A 17,091-nucleotide genomic window follows, 5' to 3' on the forward strand; every position below is an offset into this window, starting at 1 on the left:
TATAAAATTTTAAAAGGTGAATAAAAACTATATCGAGTTATTAGCAGTTGCTAGAGTATTTCTCTTTGTGGTCTTCTAATGGAGTTGAGATGAAAAAGGATTGACTACTGTGACAGAGTGATCCCAGAAAATTAGGTCCTTAATCCATTCCTGTGGGCATGAGACCCTTCAATTGGATTGGATTCAGTTGGGGGTCTTTGATTGGATTGGATTCAGTTGGGGTCTTTGATTGGGCTGGATTCAGTTGGGGGTCTTTGATTGGATTGGATTCAGTTGGGGTCTTTGATTGGATTGGATTCAGTTGGGGTCTTTGATTGGCGTGGATTCAGTTGGGGGTCTTTGATTGGATTGCTGGACCCAGCGTGGGTCTTGGTTCTCTTGCTGGAGTCTTATAAATGGAGGGCTAAAAGCAGAGACACACAGAGACACAGAAGAAAAGTGGCAAAGACAGAAAAACCCAGAGAGGCTGAGAGAGAGGTCCCAGAGGCTGGAGGCTGAAATCAGTGGAGCTCAGAGGCTCCCCTGAGAGGCTCCAAGACAGGAGGCCAGGAGGAGAGGGGACAGATGAGCCATATGCCTGATTGCCCACAGCTGAGCTCAGGGAGAAAGGAAGTCGTGGATAGAGCAGCCAGAGGCTGAAGCAACAGACCCAGGAGAGAAGCAGATGCCTCCCTGTGCCTTGCCACATGGAAGGAGTCCAGGATCACCAGTAGCCGACCTTTGGTGAGACAGTATTTCTGATGATGCCTTGATTTGGACATTTTCATAGCCTCGACACTGTAAGCTTTTAATCTAATAAATCCCCATTTTAAAGTCAACCCATCTCTAGTAGATAGCTCCCAGCAGCTTTTAGCAAACTAAACAACTACTTAATTCAAATTTTAGGAAACTCGAAGACAAATGGCTACAGTCTCCCTTCTTAATGATTCATCTTGTGATCAGATTCAAACACCATGTTGATCACGTTTCCAGCCTTGTTGATTAACAGTATTCATTAGCTGTAACAGAAAATACGAAGATAACCAGTGAGAGTCACAATTACTTGGAAAAGGAAATTAGGATGATGAAGCCAAATTCCATCGCTGCATTTCACGTGCAATATCGTGAAGGTTGCTAAATTAATTCCTGATGAGTCATGGTTTTGTCAGCAATTATAAACTTTCATTTGGCTGGTGCGAAATCCAACGCTCACAGAAAGGAAGAGTGTCTCCCTAAAAAAGGCATTGTACAGCTGCCGACAGTGACAAAGTGTGAAGTTCAAATCACTGTATTTGGATCTGGTGGATTTCTCCTGAGACTTAGTCTTGGTCGAGTTTATTATTTTTTTCCAGGTAGATGCCTAGTGAGAGATCTACACTTACTATCAATTATCTATAATATTAGTTTTCAATTTTGACTATTAGGATCACATACAGAATCTTAGAACTATTTTTCTTGGGTCCTACCACAGACCACACAAATCAATTCTGGAGGTAGGGCTGTGGCCTTGATATTTTTAACTCCCCCCAGGTGATTCTAATATGAAAGCAAAGTTGAGAATGTCCTGATCTCTGCTTAGGAACTATAAGCCAGTTTCAACATTTGCCTGAGAAAAATGCTGTCAGGAAAACCTGCTGTAAATTAGCCATACATTGGCATCTACTCTCAATGCTAATATCAGATTAGTTAAATTTTGAATGTGCTGTCGTTCTCTCCCCTTGATGTGGGTGATTGGGATGTAAAGGATTTGGGGGATTTTAGATTGAAAAATATTCCTTACCAGTTGTACATCAGGATCAAAGTATGCTTCCTGATCTGAGGGGTTCTGACCAAGTCAAGGAAGGAAGGATTCAACTTCTCGCCAACTTCCTCAGCAGGTCTAAGGCTCTAAGAACAGGAACAATTAGAATAGCTCCGTATAATTAATGATGGTATCTTTGGGTCGTGTGTGGAATAATAATATTTTAATTTTGTTAATATGTGTAAATAATATTTTACATTTATTGAGTGTTTATTAGTGCAATGTGCCCAGTGCTAAATTAAGTACTTCACACACCACATTATCTCATGTAATCTGTACAACAAGCTTATACATTAGGTTCTATTTTTTTTCCCATCCCATGTCATAGAAGAGGAAACTGGGACACAGAGAAGTTAGGTACTTCATGGAGCATGTATAAAATGATACTGTTTATAAAGCGCAGTGGGGCAAACTGGGGCCTGCCCAGCTGCCCTGAAGACTGAGAGAATCACCATCTCAGCACAACTGGACCCACCTGTGGCCCATTAGTTGGAAGGCACTGCTCTGGGACCCTGGGACTCAGACCAGCAACATCAAGATCAACTGGAACTTGTTAGAGATCTCAGGTCTCACCCTAGATTTACTGAGTCAATCTGCATTTTCACAAGAATTTGGGTGATGCATGTGGACAGATAGTATGTTTGAGACGCTCTGCTCCTGAAGAAAACAGTAGGTGGTTAAGTTGAGATTCAAACTCCAGGTTTCTGGCAGTAGAACCTGCACAGGGACCATCCCCCTTAGCCTCTCTCTTCTAAGGAACACATGACTGTGTGTGAAAGAGTGAAAACAAGGTGGAGGAGGGGTGGGCACCTCCTAGCCAGACTCTGGCAATGACCAGACTTAGAGCTCTTACACAAACTTCATTTCTGCTGGCAAGACAATGACTCATGTGTAGCCAATTTCTGAAAGGACCCAAAACCCAAGAAACAGGTACTATGGCAGTCATCAGTGGAAGAAATTACACACCCTAACCACCCTGAAACCAGAGAGAATGTGAAGAAAGAAAGACTCTGAGTCCCCAAAGCCCCATTCCAAATGTCATGTAAATCATGAATTCGTAGAGGTAACATCTCAAATCCTCATTCAGAAATCATTTATTCTTCTATAGACACAATTTTCAAATAAACTTGACTTTCTCTTTTCTAATCTCTATCAGAGGAGAAGCTTTAAGTTAAAAGTGGATGAAAGAGGAAACAAGCAAGATGGTGGCAGAATAAGGAGCTCCTAGAGTCAGCTCCTGCTACAGGGCAGTTAGCAAACACTCAGAGCTCTCTGGAGCTAGCTGAAGCACTTGTTGGGGGGCTCCAGGAGACCAGAAGAGCATCCTGCAACGTCCTTGGGGGAATGGAAGGAGGAGACTGTCCATCTGCAGAGAAGACTCGAGAGTAGAGCGCTCCACGCCCCAGAGGCCATGCCCATCCTCTACTGGAGGCACAAGCCGCCTTAGGAGCTGTTCCAAAGCTGGAATTGAAAACTCCACTTCCCCAAAATGGGGGAGGAAGAGACGGTTGGCCACTCATTTCAGCTACTGATGAGGAAATTCAGTGGGCTACAGTATGATCCTGAGAATAGCTAAAGTTTGAGCCTGTCCAAGTAGAAAGAGGCCGGGAGCCACCATCTTAACTCCACACCTGGCATGAGGAGAAGCAGGCAGACTGAGGATCCCAGTGCTGGTGGGGATCGGCTTCATATTGCAGGTCTAGCCTGGGCCCCAGTGCCACCTCCAGCAGGGAGGAAGCTGCAGGGACCTGTGCCAGCCTCTCAGGGAAATTGCTGGTGAAACCACGGAGGCTGGTGATTGTCCTACTCTGGTGGCTGCTCCAGGAGCTGTTCTGTGATGGGAATTGGAAGCTCCATTTCCCAGAAACAGGGGAGGAGGAGATGGTTGGTTGCCGATTTCAGCTACTGATTGGGGGACTTGGCTGGGAACAGCTGGGGTGAGAACCAGCCCACGTCTGAAAGATGCCAGTAGCCACCATTCTGACTCCACCCCAGCCTGAGGGGAAGCCAGGCTGACAGTTTCTTTCATGTAGATCAGTCTGCAGTTCTCCTAGGCTTCAGCCCTACCTCTGGCAGGCAGGAGGCTGAGGAGCCCTGCACCAGCCTATATAGGTAAATGCAGGGAACTTTGGCTGGCATAGACTGAAAATCAGAAGTCTACCAGGGCAACTGTGTTCATCTTGGACTCACACTTCATAGATTGCTGCCCACACCTGCAGCTCCATCCCTGTCCTAGGTAGGGGAGAAAGTGATATGAAGCTTCATCTGTCTCTCTGGGCAACTACAGTCTAGGCCTGCATGTGGATTATTCCTCATAGCTGTGACTCTGTCCCTATCCCTGGCAAAGGAGAAAGTTGGAAGAAGCTTCATTGGTCCCTGGTGCAATGAGGGCAGCTTGAGCCTCCACAGCTTACAGCACCAACTACATGCTTGGCTCCTACTGCATAACCAGCAAGGGAGAAATGATAGGAAGCCCTAACCTAGAGAGAAAAATCACACCCAGAAAAAATACTTTAGTAAGCCAGATGTGAAGACACCAACAAAAAATTACAATCCACACCAAGAAACAGGAAGCTATGGCCCAGTTAAAGGAACAAGATAAGCCTCCAGATGATATAAAGGAGTTGAGACGACTAATTTAGATGTTCAAACAAATCTCCTTAATAAATTCAATGAGATGGCTAAAGAGATTAAGGATATTCAGAAGACATTGGATGAGCACAAAAAAGAATTTGAAAGCATACATAGAAAAATAGCAGATCTTATGGGAATGAAAGGTGCAAGCAATGAAATTTAAAAAAAAAACATTGGAATCATATAATAGCAGATTTGAGGAGGCAGAAGAAAGGATTGGTAAGCCTGAAGAAATGGCCTCTGAAAGTGAACATACAAAAGAAGAGATGAAGAAAAGAATGGAAAAAAATTGAACAAGTTCTCAGGGAACTAAATGACAGCAAAAGGCATGCAAACGTACATGGCATGGGTGTCCCAGAAGGAGAAGAGAAGGGAAAAGGGGCAGAAGAAATATTTGAAGAAATAATGGTAGAAAATTTCCCAACCCTATTGGAGGACATAGATATCCCTGTCCAAGAAGCACAACGTACTCCCATCCGAAAAAATCCAAATAGACCAACTCCAAGACACATACTTATCAGAATGTTAAATGACAAAAACAAGGAGAGAATTCTGAGAGCAGCAAGAGAAAAGCAATGCATAACATATAAGGGATATCCAATAAGATTAAGTGCTGATTTCTCACCAGAAACCATGGAGGTAAGAAGACAGTGATCTGATATATTTAAGATACTACAAGAGAAAAACCTCCAGCCAAGAATTTTCTATCCAACAAGACTGTCTTTCAAAAATGAGGGTAAAATTAGAATATTCACAAATAAATAGAAACAGAGAATTTCTAAGCAAGAGACCAGATTTTCAGGAAATACTAAAGGGTGTACTAGAGAAAAGACAAGAGAGAGGGGCCTGGAAGAGAGTCTAGAAATGAATATTATATCAATAAAAGTAACTAAAAGTGTCAAAAGAGTGGTGAAAGTAAAATATGACAGATAAAACTCAAATAGCCAGAAATAAACTTAACCAATGATGTAAAGCACTTGCATTCAAAAAACTGAAACTCAATGTTAAAACAAATTTAAAAAAAGGCCTAAATAACTGGAAGAACATTCTATGCCTTGGATTGGAAGACTAAATATTATTAAGATGTCAATTCTACTCTAATTGATACACAGATTTAATGCAATCCTGATAAAAATTCCACCAGCATTAAAGATAAATTGAAAACACAATCATTAAATTAATTTGGAAGAATAAGGAGTCCTGAATAGCCAGAAACATCATAAAAAGGAAAAGTGAACACTCATCTCCAGACTTTAAATCATAATACCTACCTGTAGTGGTAAAAACAACATGGTACTGGCCTAAAGACAGACACAATAGACCAATGGAACCAAATTTATGGTTCAGAAACAGACCCTCACAGGTATGGTCAAGTGATCTTTGACTAGACTGTCAAACTCACACAGCTTGGTCAGAACAATCCATTCAACAAATGGTGCTGAAAGAATTGGACATCCATAGCTGAAAGAAGAAAAAAGGACCCCTATCTCACACCTTATTCAAAAACTAACTCAAAATGGATCAAAAAGCTAAAAATAAAAGCAAGAACTGTAAAACTTCTGGAAGAAATTATTGGAAAATATCTTCAAGACCTGATGGTAGATGGTGGACTCTTAAAGGAGATAAGAGAGGGACAGAGTGGACTACTGATGTTTAATGTATGTAGAAGTTTTAATGAGCTTTACTGTAAAATTGTGGAAATGTATAGTGTGGATGGTAACACACAGTGAGTAACAGCTAGTTTATAAATGGGAATGTGACTGAAAATGGTAGTCTAGTTATGTAAATGCCAATTGACAGAATGCTTGAGAATAATCTAGGAACTGAATAGCACAGTAAACCAAGAGGTGGGTGAGAATTGTGGTTGATGGTACAGATGCAAGAGCGTCCTTTGTTAGCTAGAACAAATGTATTTCACTGCTGCAGGGTGTTGGGAATGTGGAGAAGCATGGGAAAAATACAGCTGGAGTGACCTATGGACTGTGGTTAGTAGTAATATAATGTTCTTGCATCTATGCAAAAGATGTACTGCGTTGATACTGAGGCAATATGGAAAATGTGAGCCAAATGTACACTATGGACATGGCAATAATCAGATGATATTATTTTATCTGTAGCAAATGACACACCACATTGTGGTATGTTGATGGAGAGGTGTTGTTTGGGAATTCTGCACATGTACATGATTGTTTTATAAGTTTACAACTTCTGTCATAAAAAATATATTTAAAAAATAATAATAGTGTGGGTTAAGGGAAAAACACACCAAATGTAAGAAAAAAACTGTGATTAGTAGTAAGATTTTGACAGTGTTCTTTCATAGTTTGCAAAAACGTCTCATGACAATGCAAGGTGTTGGTGGAGGGTTGCTGTATGGGACCCCTGTATGATGTTATGCATGTTTGCTTTGTAAGTTCACAACTTTTACTATATACTTAATTGCTTATGTATGTTCATATATAAATGATATAAAAATAATCAGATTGTTTAGGGGAAGAATACTTTGTTTAGTAGTAATATTTTGACAATGCTCTTTAATCATTAGTTAAAAAGGCTTAAAAGCAATGCAAGTTATTGGTGGTAGGGTGAGATGTTATATATGTTTGTTTGATGTTATATGTGTTTGTTTTGTAAGTTCACAACTAGTATACATTTGTTTATGTATGCTTATGTATGAGTGATATATTTCAATAAATTTTTAAAAAAGAGAAAAAAAAGTGGATGAAAGGGGAACAGATATAGCTCAAGTGGTTGAGCGCCTGCTTCCCATGTATGAGGTCCAGGGTTTGATCCCCTGGTATCTCCTAAAAACAAACAAACAAACAGAAAACCATCTCTCATTGGGGAGTGGATTAGCTCAGTGGTTGAGTGCCTGCTTCCCATGTACAAGGCTCTGGGTTCAATCCTGGTACCTCATAAAAAATAAAAAGTGGATGAGATCTATTTCTATGATGTTAACTAAGTGACATATGAATGATACTCAACCCTCACCTTCTCCCAGGGAAGAAATACAAAGACTTAAATTAAGCATGGCACTAGTTGGTTTACCTGTGTTCTTTCTGATGATTCATATATTTTTTAATAAAAAATATTTGCAATGAAAAACAGATGGGTGGGATTTACTACAATGTACTCAATACTGGAAAAAAACGGACACTCCAATAAGTTGATACTTTTTAAGAAGGCAGCATATTTTTAAAAATGTATTAAGACAATTTCTATCCAAAATGTTTCTAAAAACCTCGGAAATCATTTGTGTTTGAAGAACTAAGTTTTACTGCCCTTGGAGTTTGACCTCTGTGGAATCCCTCCTTCCCTGGGGTTTGCCAACAAACAAGTGAAAGAGCCATGGGTGGACTGAAGTATATGATTGGGTAAATGTTTGAGTTGTTCAAGACTGAAACGCCTCATTTGACTTTTTGAAAGATTTTTTGGATCTCTCTTAGTTTCATGTTTTCCACCCATTTCAAAAATTCTACCAGGGAACCACAAAGCTCAGCCATGAAGCAGTCTGTTGTGTTTCACTAGAGGTAGACATAAATGCCAGGAGGCAGCTTGCTTTAAGAGGATTCCTCCTGCACATTATTTCCCAATGCCTACTTCCCACCCTTGCCTGGTTTGACACGTCAGCCCCTGGCTCACCTGAAGAGAGGCAGGCAGAGATTTCCCATTTTTCTTGGCGATGTACTTGATGACCTTCATGGCTTTAGCGTTTTTATTCTGAGAGATCAACCACCTCGGAGACTCGGGTAGGCACCTATGGTAGGTACAGTTAAGTATAATCAGTGCTGGTAAGAGGAGGGGCAATGTTCCTGAAACCTCTCAAATTGTCATCATCAGGTTTTTGCAAGGGATCTCACAAGGTGAGGTGTGGTAGCAACTACACAGGGGACATAGATTGTGTGGGACAATGTATGGCCCTTTACTCCTTCAAATGTTGACCTGGAGTCTGCCTTGCCCAGGAAGCCTTCAATAGCTTCATCAGAGATTTACGAGTGGAAGCTGCAAGCAAGCTGCAAAGCAGGGTGCCACTGAATATCCAACTTTATGCTAGGGTGGCGGGGCAGGATCGGCTTCGGTGGGCCCCAGGCTTTGCAAAGAGGTGAGAATTGACAGAAGGCGTGAGGGTACACATGATGGCTTGGCTAATGTGTCAACGTGGCCAAGTAATTGTGCCCAGTTGTTTGGTCGAGCAAGCGCTGGGCTAATTGTAATAGAAGGGCATTTATGGACTTTAGTCATCAGTGAGTTTACTGCACAGATGGACATCTGTGCTCAACCAGGGAGAGTGCTATCAGCAATGAGCGATGTTTTATCCACTCAGTTTAATGCTGTAATAGAAGAAGTGATTTCAGCACTCAGTGAGAATTTCCCAGCTAGTCTTTGGATAGCCAATGTCTCCGGGAAACTCATCAAGGACCTTCATTGGGCCTTCATCGGAGCCCCTGGTTTGTGGCCTGCCTGCAGAACTGAACTTGTGCATTCTGTGGTCACATGAGAGACTCTTGTAGAATCTCATACTATTTACAGATATCTCCTATTGATTCTGTTCCCTTGAGAACCCTGATTAATACAGGAAAGAATTGGCAATAGGCAAGTCCTCATTGGAGCAAACAAGTCAATATATATTTTTTAATGCAGAAAGCAAAGGAATAAGATACCTGAGATGCAATGGTGGCAGAACATCAAAGCCAGCCTGCCTAGTTCGGGTTTGATATAGCAGGATATCAAGAATCAAGGTAAGCCTTGAGCAGGAATATAACATTTTAGATCTGAGTCTGGAGAAGATACTTAGCAACTGGGCTCAGGGTGTGGGGTAGTTTGAACCACATAACCCAACAAAAGATTTTTAGTCCTCAGTCCTGTGAGTAAAACGCATTTGGAAATAAGACCGTTTAAGGATATTGTTAATAGTTGAGGTGCAGCCAAATTGAATCAGGGTGGGTTTTAATTCCTGTTACTGGAGACCTTATAAGGGGGGAATTCAGATGCAGCCATTCAAAACTAGAAACTGGATGAAGCCAGAAATCAGAGAGAAAGGGGAAGAGACCCAGGACATGGCCATGTAATTGAGTTCTGCTGTCACCTGAATGCTGCCACATCCAGGAGAAAGCCTGGCCTTGCCAATGCCTTGAATTGGGACTTCTGGCATCTCAAATCACAAGCCAATAAATTCTTGTTAAGCCAATCCATCATGTGGTGTTTGTTGTAGCAGCCCTTGCAAACTAAGCCAGGGTGGATTGGAGGAGGAGGACCAGGCAGGAAGGAGCTGGCAGATGTGCTTCTATGTTAGTTCTGTGCAAAGCTAAGGAGGTCCCAGTTAGGATGCTCACTCTGGAGAGAACTTGGGATGGAGGTTTTTGTGGGAATGCAATGGAGACAGGAATCAGAATAATTTCTGGGTAAAGACTTGACATCAGGAACACAATCATGGCATGCTCAACAGCTGACAAGCCACAGCTCCCAGGAGACGTCCTCCTTTGAAAAACTGCTGTGTAATTTTTCTAGATCATACCTGGAACCCAGGGTTCAGGCAGCCATGCTTCAGGAAGCCCTTGAGCCATCTCGGCCAATGGTCTCCTGAACTGTACGTACTGAAGTAACCTAATCAAAAGACTTAACTGAAGTAACCTAATCAAAATGTCCCACCTATAATAGGAACCACAGGAATGAATTCGCTTTAAGAACATGATTTTCTGGGGTACATACATTATCAAACTATCGCAATAGTCATCAGTTAAGGGCCTTATTATGGGAATCCCAACCCTGGTCAGGAAGTTGGACCAGATGTCTCTGAAGGTAGCCTGATCTCAAAGAATTCACAGCCAATGGGACACACAATCAAGTAATGCAATGTCAAGAAAATGGTTGATTCCAACAAGAATGATCCACAAGGATTACATAGATACACACATAATACCACTGATTGTAGGACAGAGGCATCCACCCAGACCTGGTCAGGCAGACCAGAAGGACAATGCCTGACCTGAGTCCCTGGTCCGGTGACTTCTCTAATACCCTCCTTTATTGTAACTCCTCCTTTCTCGCCAGCAGTTCCATCTCAGTCCTCTCGGGCCTGGTTCCTATTCTTCTTGTTGACTCTCAAAAGATGGTGTTTTCTAGACTTCTTCCTCACCCAGCTCTTTTCATTTTCTATGTGTGATCTCTCATCTTCCCCCACAGCTACAACAAAGATGTACACAAACTTTACTTGCATTCCGGATCCTTAACTTTAACTGCCCCTTAGCTATCTTCATGTGGATGACCTTCCAACACCTCAAACCCAGCATGCCCAAAGTGAGACTCATCACCTTTCCTCCCAAACACAGAAATGACCTATCTCTCTGGATAGCACCCCACCAACACTTAGACACAAAAGCCTAAATTCTTGGGGTCATCTCAGTAAATTCTTCCATACCCTAAATATTCACATTCAGGCTATCACAAGCTCTGACATTTCCTCCCCAGCTTACAATTGTTTATAATTTATTCCTCTTGACTCTTACAACTTATTTCTTAATTCAGATCCTTGTGATTTCTGGCAAGGATTGTGCACTAGCCTCCTAATTGATCCCCATGCCTCCATTCTTCCCCCATAACACGTTTTTTCCCTGCTACTCTGCATCTTCAGTGATCTTCTGAAAATGTAAGTCCCATCAGGGAGCATTGGTAGAGTGCTAAGTAAAATCAAATTGATGTTAGTGAGAGTGCAAGCAACATGAGGAAGTTCTCCAGAGATGGCCAGAATTGGATACAAGATGGGTCTTTGCTGTTATGCTAAACCATTGGGTCTGTTTTCCTGAGGGAAAATCCATGAGAAGGCTTTTAAGCAGGGGAGTGACATGACAGAACTGGGATTTTGAACTGTAGAGTGGAGAGTGGTGTAGAAGACAGTAAAACAAATGACAGAGGCCAGCTGGGAGTCTAGCTCAGCAATCCAGACAAAGAAGAATGATTTCCCAATGGGAAGCAAAAAAGAAAAGAAAGGAATAAGAAAGGTAGATTTATAGATACAAAGGAGGAAGTAGAATCAGATGAGAGAGATTGAGTCAAGGATCACCCTTAGAGTTTTGCTGGCTTTTGGAGGGGGAACAAGTTTCTTGGGCAAAGTTAAGATATTTCTTAGGCAAATGGGGAGAACAGGTGGATATATCAAGAAGGAGCTCAACATGAGGGTCTGCTGCATGGGGGAGAGATCTGGTCAGGTAATTCAGCATACCACCCTCCCCTTGTTTTATTTCCAGTAAACTCATATTTGAGTTTACTAAGATTTTTGCTGTTGCTTTTTTTTTTCTTTCTGTTTTTCAAATGTCTCCCTTGGATAGAGATGATAAATAAATTTCAATGATTGTGGTAGCTCTGATTGATTGGTATGGTCTGTTTGGAAGGCCATGTTGGTGAGCAGATTGTCTGGTGATGTCTGCTTTGGGCGTGAGTATGGGGAAATGGTGACTCAAGTGCCACGCTCTGCCGTCTCCACCCTAAAGTTTCCTCTGGGGAGGGCAACGGTGACATTGCCAATATCTCCAAAGTGTCTGCAGTCCTAATTGTACTACAGGTTCTAGAAGCTAATTTAAGCATCCTATAAATAAAAGGGGCATGTAAGATCCAGCTCACAAAATTTTTAAGCCCAAACAGAAAGGACATTTGATTTCGAGAGGCAGAGACAAATTGAAGCTTACAGCTTTTATCTGTGAAACAGGGACTTGGGCTTCCTGTGAAACAGGTCTTGGAAGTGATGGGAAATTTGACTTCAGAAGGATGATATGCATCAGGGAAAAGGTGGACTTCTGAGCAAGTTAAAGTAGTTTGCTCTCTCTCCGTCTTGTTCCAATTGGACTTACCAGTAATAGAGCAAGAAGCAGAAGTTGGGCAGCGTAACCGCGAACTGCAGCCACCTCCAGTGAGGAAGGGCGTAGGCCACCCCAGCAAGTACCAGGAGGCCAACCGTGAAGGCGGCTTGGTACAGAATTCCCACTGTCCTCCGATAGCCCAGCCCGACGAATTCCGTAACTGCAGAAAAAATCCCAGTGGTCAAAACAGTGCCATGCGACAGGGAGCTGGCTGTCTACATGTGGGGAACCTAGAATGCCAACCTCAAGAAAATAATCCAAACTCCAGAGTTTTTTAAATATAGCTCTTTGGAAATTTTAAAATGTTCTTTGGGGCTCATTTGTGGTGGTGGGTAATTTGTTTTGTTAATTAATGTAAAATCTTATCATCCCACCTTAGATGGGGTAAAAGACCTGCCCGGATGAGCAAACATGTTTGAATTATAGATTTAAAGGACAAATGCAATTTCATTTCAGACACACCCACATTTTCATCTAGAGTAATGTGACAGTGATACTTCAAGAGCTGAAAAAATGAATCAAAAATTGAATTTAGATTGTAGATTATTTATATGTAAAGAAGAACCCGAATGTAATTTATTCTCTTATATGGATGGGGTGACCATATTCCTTGCAAGCCTATTAACTTGTTTAATTAGTTTGGAAACTTAGCAGTATGCTGCAGCCAGCAGTCCAGTTTAGTATTGGCTTTTAAGAACTGATTTAAAAAATTTCAGGACTTTTGCAAGCTTATCATTAAACTCATTGAAACTTAAAATCAGTTGTGGTGGGAGAGCTTATGCCCTAAAAATCAGAACACATTAAAAATCAGGGCTTTTTATTTTCCAAGGGCCAGTTTTCCAGCACATGGTGTAATAATAAGCTTTATCCCATTCCATCATGACAGATGAATGTGATCCATGGTACCTAGAAAGAGGGATATTCATTTTTACATCATATGTAAACAAATTCATAGAGTTAGAAACTAGAATACAGGTTACTAGGGGCTGAGCTGAGGTTAGAGAATGGGGAATTAATGCTTAATTGGCACAGAATTTCTATTTGGGGTGATGGAAACGTTTTAGTAGCGGTTGGTAGTGATGGTAGCACAACATTGTCAACATAATTAACAGCAATGAATTACATATTTGAATGTGGTTAAAAGGAAAAATTTTAGGTTATTTATATGTCGCTAGAATAAAAATTAAAATAAAAATAGGACTGTACAACACAAACAGTGAACCCTAATGTAAACTGTGGACTACAGTTAATAGTACAATTATAGTAATATTCTCTCCTCAATTGTAACAACCACACTGATGCAAGTTTGTCAATAAATAGGTCTATGGGAACTCTGTATTTTTTGTTTGATTTTTCTGTAAACTTACAATTTCTCATAAAAAAATTTATGTTAAAACACACACACACTAGAACTGACATTTCAGATATTCCACCAGCCACAGAGTTTTTGATTTGAAGACATCTTAAAGATTTCAATGACTTATAAACCAAATAGAAATGCACTTTAAAAATGTTTCTACGAATTACTGTGACTTCCCTCAAAGTAATTTTAAAACAAAGTTAACCAAAACGATGTAAGTGCTCAATAAATAGAAATGTCTGTCTTTCAAAGTAGTTGGGGTCATGGTTGGGGTTCGAGGGAGGTGGAGTAGAAAGGACATGTCAGAGGGACCAGAAGTTGTAGGCAAGTTATAACTCTTGCTGAAATTTAAACTGACATAATTAAATTCCACATATTACATATTCTAGAAACCAAAGTATTGGTTTTCTTCACTGGTCAGACATTTAGTAGGTGCCTCCCATGCTAGGACTTAATATTAAGCACTGTCTACTCTTCATCTCACAAAATCCCCCAAATTAACTTTACCATGCAAAATTGTAAGGGCCCATAATCCAGTTGTCTCAGGTGTAATGAGAGATTCTTATTTTATTTTATTTTTTATTTACTTTTTAGGAGGTCCCAGGGCATACATGTGAAACATGTGCTCAACCATTGAGCTACGTCAGCTCCAACTTTTATTTTATTTTTGTTCGTAGATAATTTCATAATGTCTTACTTTGTGTGTTTCCCTATTCGACTATAGCCTAGGGAAAAGTAATGTGAAGGTCAATTTTCTAACGTTGCTTTAAAAAGGCACAATGCTGTTAGGATGCAGATATTTTCCTACGTTCTATGGAGCTAGGCTCCTTAAAGAGTCGAATGTCAATTATACTCCTGGTCCTACAAATGGCTGGCTGAGTAACCAGGTAGATGGCAGTACTTGTATTTTCAGTTCCCTGATATGTAAACTGAGGGAAATTGTGGCTCACTAGACTGGATTTATGCAAAGTATTAAAGCCCTTTATAAATATTCTCTCATCACTGAATCTTCTTGATGAATAGGCCTCGTAGGTTAGATTTTCTATGTAACACTCCAGGGCATAGAAAAACCCAAATTCCCAAATAATATGCACGTAAGTGGCACAATGTTTACCCTCGATTTTGTGTTCATTGTTTTCTTTCCTTATAAGAGGAATGCAGAATGAGTTGATTTTTTAAATTTTAGAAATTATTTTGATTCAGGGAAAAAGGATCTGTCACTGTTTTAAAACTGGGTCCATTCTTCTGTGCACTTACCGTGCCCCCCCCCCCACTTTATATTGGCATTGTGTTGCTCTGTGCTCACAGCTGCCAGCACAAGCACTTACTCAGAATGTAGCCTATCAACCAGCCTGCCTTGCTGACCAGTCCTTGGACCACGCGGAAAATCAGCATCCACGCGTAGGTTGGGGCAATGGCCATGAGCACTCCAGAGGCAGAGTTTACGAGGATTGTAATTAAGAAGCAGAGCTTACGGCCAAACCTGCAGGTAGAAAAACAGAGAGAGGGAAAGGCATTCGATTAGGCTCATGAAGGTTGTAGAAAATTCACGGGAGTGGGCATAATCTAAACTAACGCCGAGGAGAGTTCTGAACTAAGGAAATACAGAAGGCAAGGCTTGACACCCACAAAGAGAATCTAAGACTTCAGGTCTGTTCACTTCAGGACTTCCCATCAGTGGACTGTGTATGGAGCGGTTTTAAGCACAAGGACCCACGCTCACCCCAAAGGTAAAATACTCAGCCCCGTGCCGAGGGGGCTATTTAGGGAGGGGCGTAATTTTTCCAGGCCACCCAGTGCTGAATTCTCCAAGGGCCTCTTTAGGCTTGGCATCATCGTACGAGCTTAGAAGCTTTGCACTAACAGCCTCAACCAACTGCCCACCCAAGAGAGCTTGTGCTTTGGGAAAAAAAACAAAACTCAGTTTTCAGTATTCTCTCCCATTCATTTCAACCCGGCTTTGGACTTTGTGGTATTGGCATGCTTCCAAGGAAACAGTCTTTGGTGTCACCTGGGCAGCTCTTCCCAGCTTGCCATGCCGTGGAAACTTTGTTATGGAGGAAAGCAAAGGAAAGCAATTTTAATTGAGGGATTTAGATTTCATCAGTTTAGGGACTTGGGTGAGTTGCCTCAGTACCCAGAGTGGGGGAAGAAAATGGACACTAAGGTTTAATCTTGGCTTTACTATTTATGACACTGGGCAAGTTACTAAATTCTTCTCAATCTCTTCACCTGGAAAGCACCTACCTGGCTCAGCTGACAAGAGGATTAAATGAGATAATATATGCGAGAGCCAGGCACATTGCCTCGGTTTCCTCCTCCCGTCCCTCCTCCCTTCTCTTTGCAATGGTGGCTCTCAGAAAGTTGATTTGGGGGTTAGTCTCAGTGTTCTTATTGTCAACATTTTCATGAAGTCTTATTTTTGTTCTAAAAGGTCCCCTAATCAGCTGTTAGTGAATATTTTTAAAAATTCTTCATTGAACACCAGGCTTTATTTAATCTTGATTTATCCACTCCAATCTGATTAGTAATTATTGCTCTATGTCATTAGAATTGTAATGATAATGGTGGCACTTATTGTTACGCAACTCTATTCTAAGGCCCATTTCAAATAATGACTTGAAAATAATTGATAACATTATTAATAATTATTTTGGATTATTAATTAAACTAATAATTACAATGCATTAAAAGCACTATATAATAATATGTCTATAAAATATATTTATATATAAATATTTGTATTTTAATATATTTTATGTATTTAATACATAAACATTTAATAATATTTTATAAGAATAAGTTATTATATATAACTAAAATAGATATAATCTTAAAATTAAAGTCCCAGGAGTTCATCAATAATTAATGTGTAAACTATTAAGTTTTGTAAAACCCTATGTGGACCATATCATTTCTTAATCCTCAGTCTCAGTGGTTTCCCACAGTAAATACATAACTCCTTAGCCTTTTATTCAAAGGCTTCTAAAGTCATGTCCCAACATCATTTTTCAGCCTTTCTTCCCACATTCTCCTACCCAAACTCCTTCCCTTACCTTCAAAGAATTCAAAATCTAGCTTTCCTTGTACATTTGCTTAAATGGTAATTAGCTCTTCAACTCCCACAATTAATTCAAGCATATAACAAAGCTCCACAGTAACGTTCCTTTGGCTAACGAGAGGGACAATCATCACTTGAACGTCAGAGCATGAACACTTCAGAAAACCAAATCCATGATGGAGGAAAGCTTCACTGGGAGACCCGATGTCCACACTGAAGTTGCGGTTGGAACCCTGAGGTGCTTGTGCTGTTGTACTAGGTCAGCCTTTGTGCTCTTACACACAGGCACAAATAGGACAACCCATGCAACTTTAGACCATTTAGGGAAAAGAACTCAAGCTTTGTACACAGCCTATTTGGAAAGAACAATGAGCAGTCAACTTTCCAAAGGAGGCTTCAGCAA

The 17,091-nt window shown here is 40.8% G+C and overlaps 1 protein-coding gene across 1 annotated transcript in view; it reads right to left on the reverse strand.

Annotated features, from left to right (window-relative positions):
* The window catches only part of SLC22A2 (solute carrier family 22 member 2), a 39,735-nt gene that overhangs the window by 16,211 nt on the left and 6,433 nt on the right, over nucleotides 1–17,091 (reverse strand). Inside the window, exons 3-6 of the mRNA XM_004449795.5 lie at nucleotides 14,956–15,110; nucleotides 12,259–12,427; nucleotides 8,057–8,171; nucleotides 1,760–1,866 (exon numbers count right to left, since the gene is read on the reverse strand). Coding sequence (XP_004449852.2) covers nucleotides 1,760–1,866; nucleotides 8,057–8,171; nucleotides 12,259–12,427; nucleotides 14,956–15,110 — 546 coding nt within the window. The remainder of the gene's footprint in view (nucleotides 1–1,759; nucleotides 1,867–8,056; nucleotides 8,172–12,258; nucleotides 12,428–14,955; nucleotides 15,111–17,091) is intronic.

The sequence above is a fragment of the Dasypus novemcinctus genome, chromosome 28, assembly GCF_030445035.2.
Source record: "Dasypus novemcinctus isolate mDasNov1 chromosome 28, mDasNov1.1.hap2, whole genome shotgun sequence".
Classification (NCBI taxonomy): Eukaryota; Metazoa; Chordata; class Mammalia; order Cingulata; family Dasypodidae; genus Dasypus; species Dasypus novemcinctus.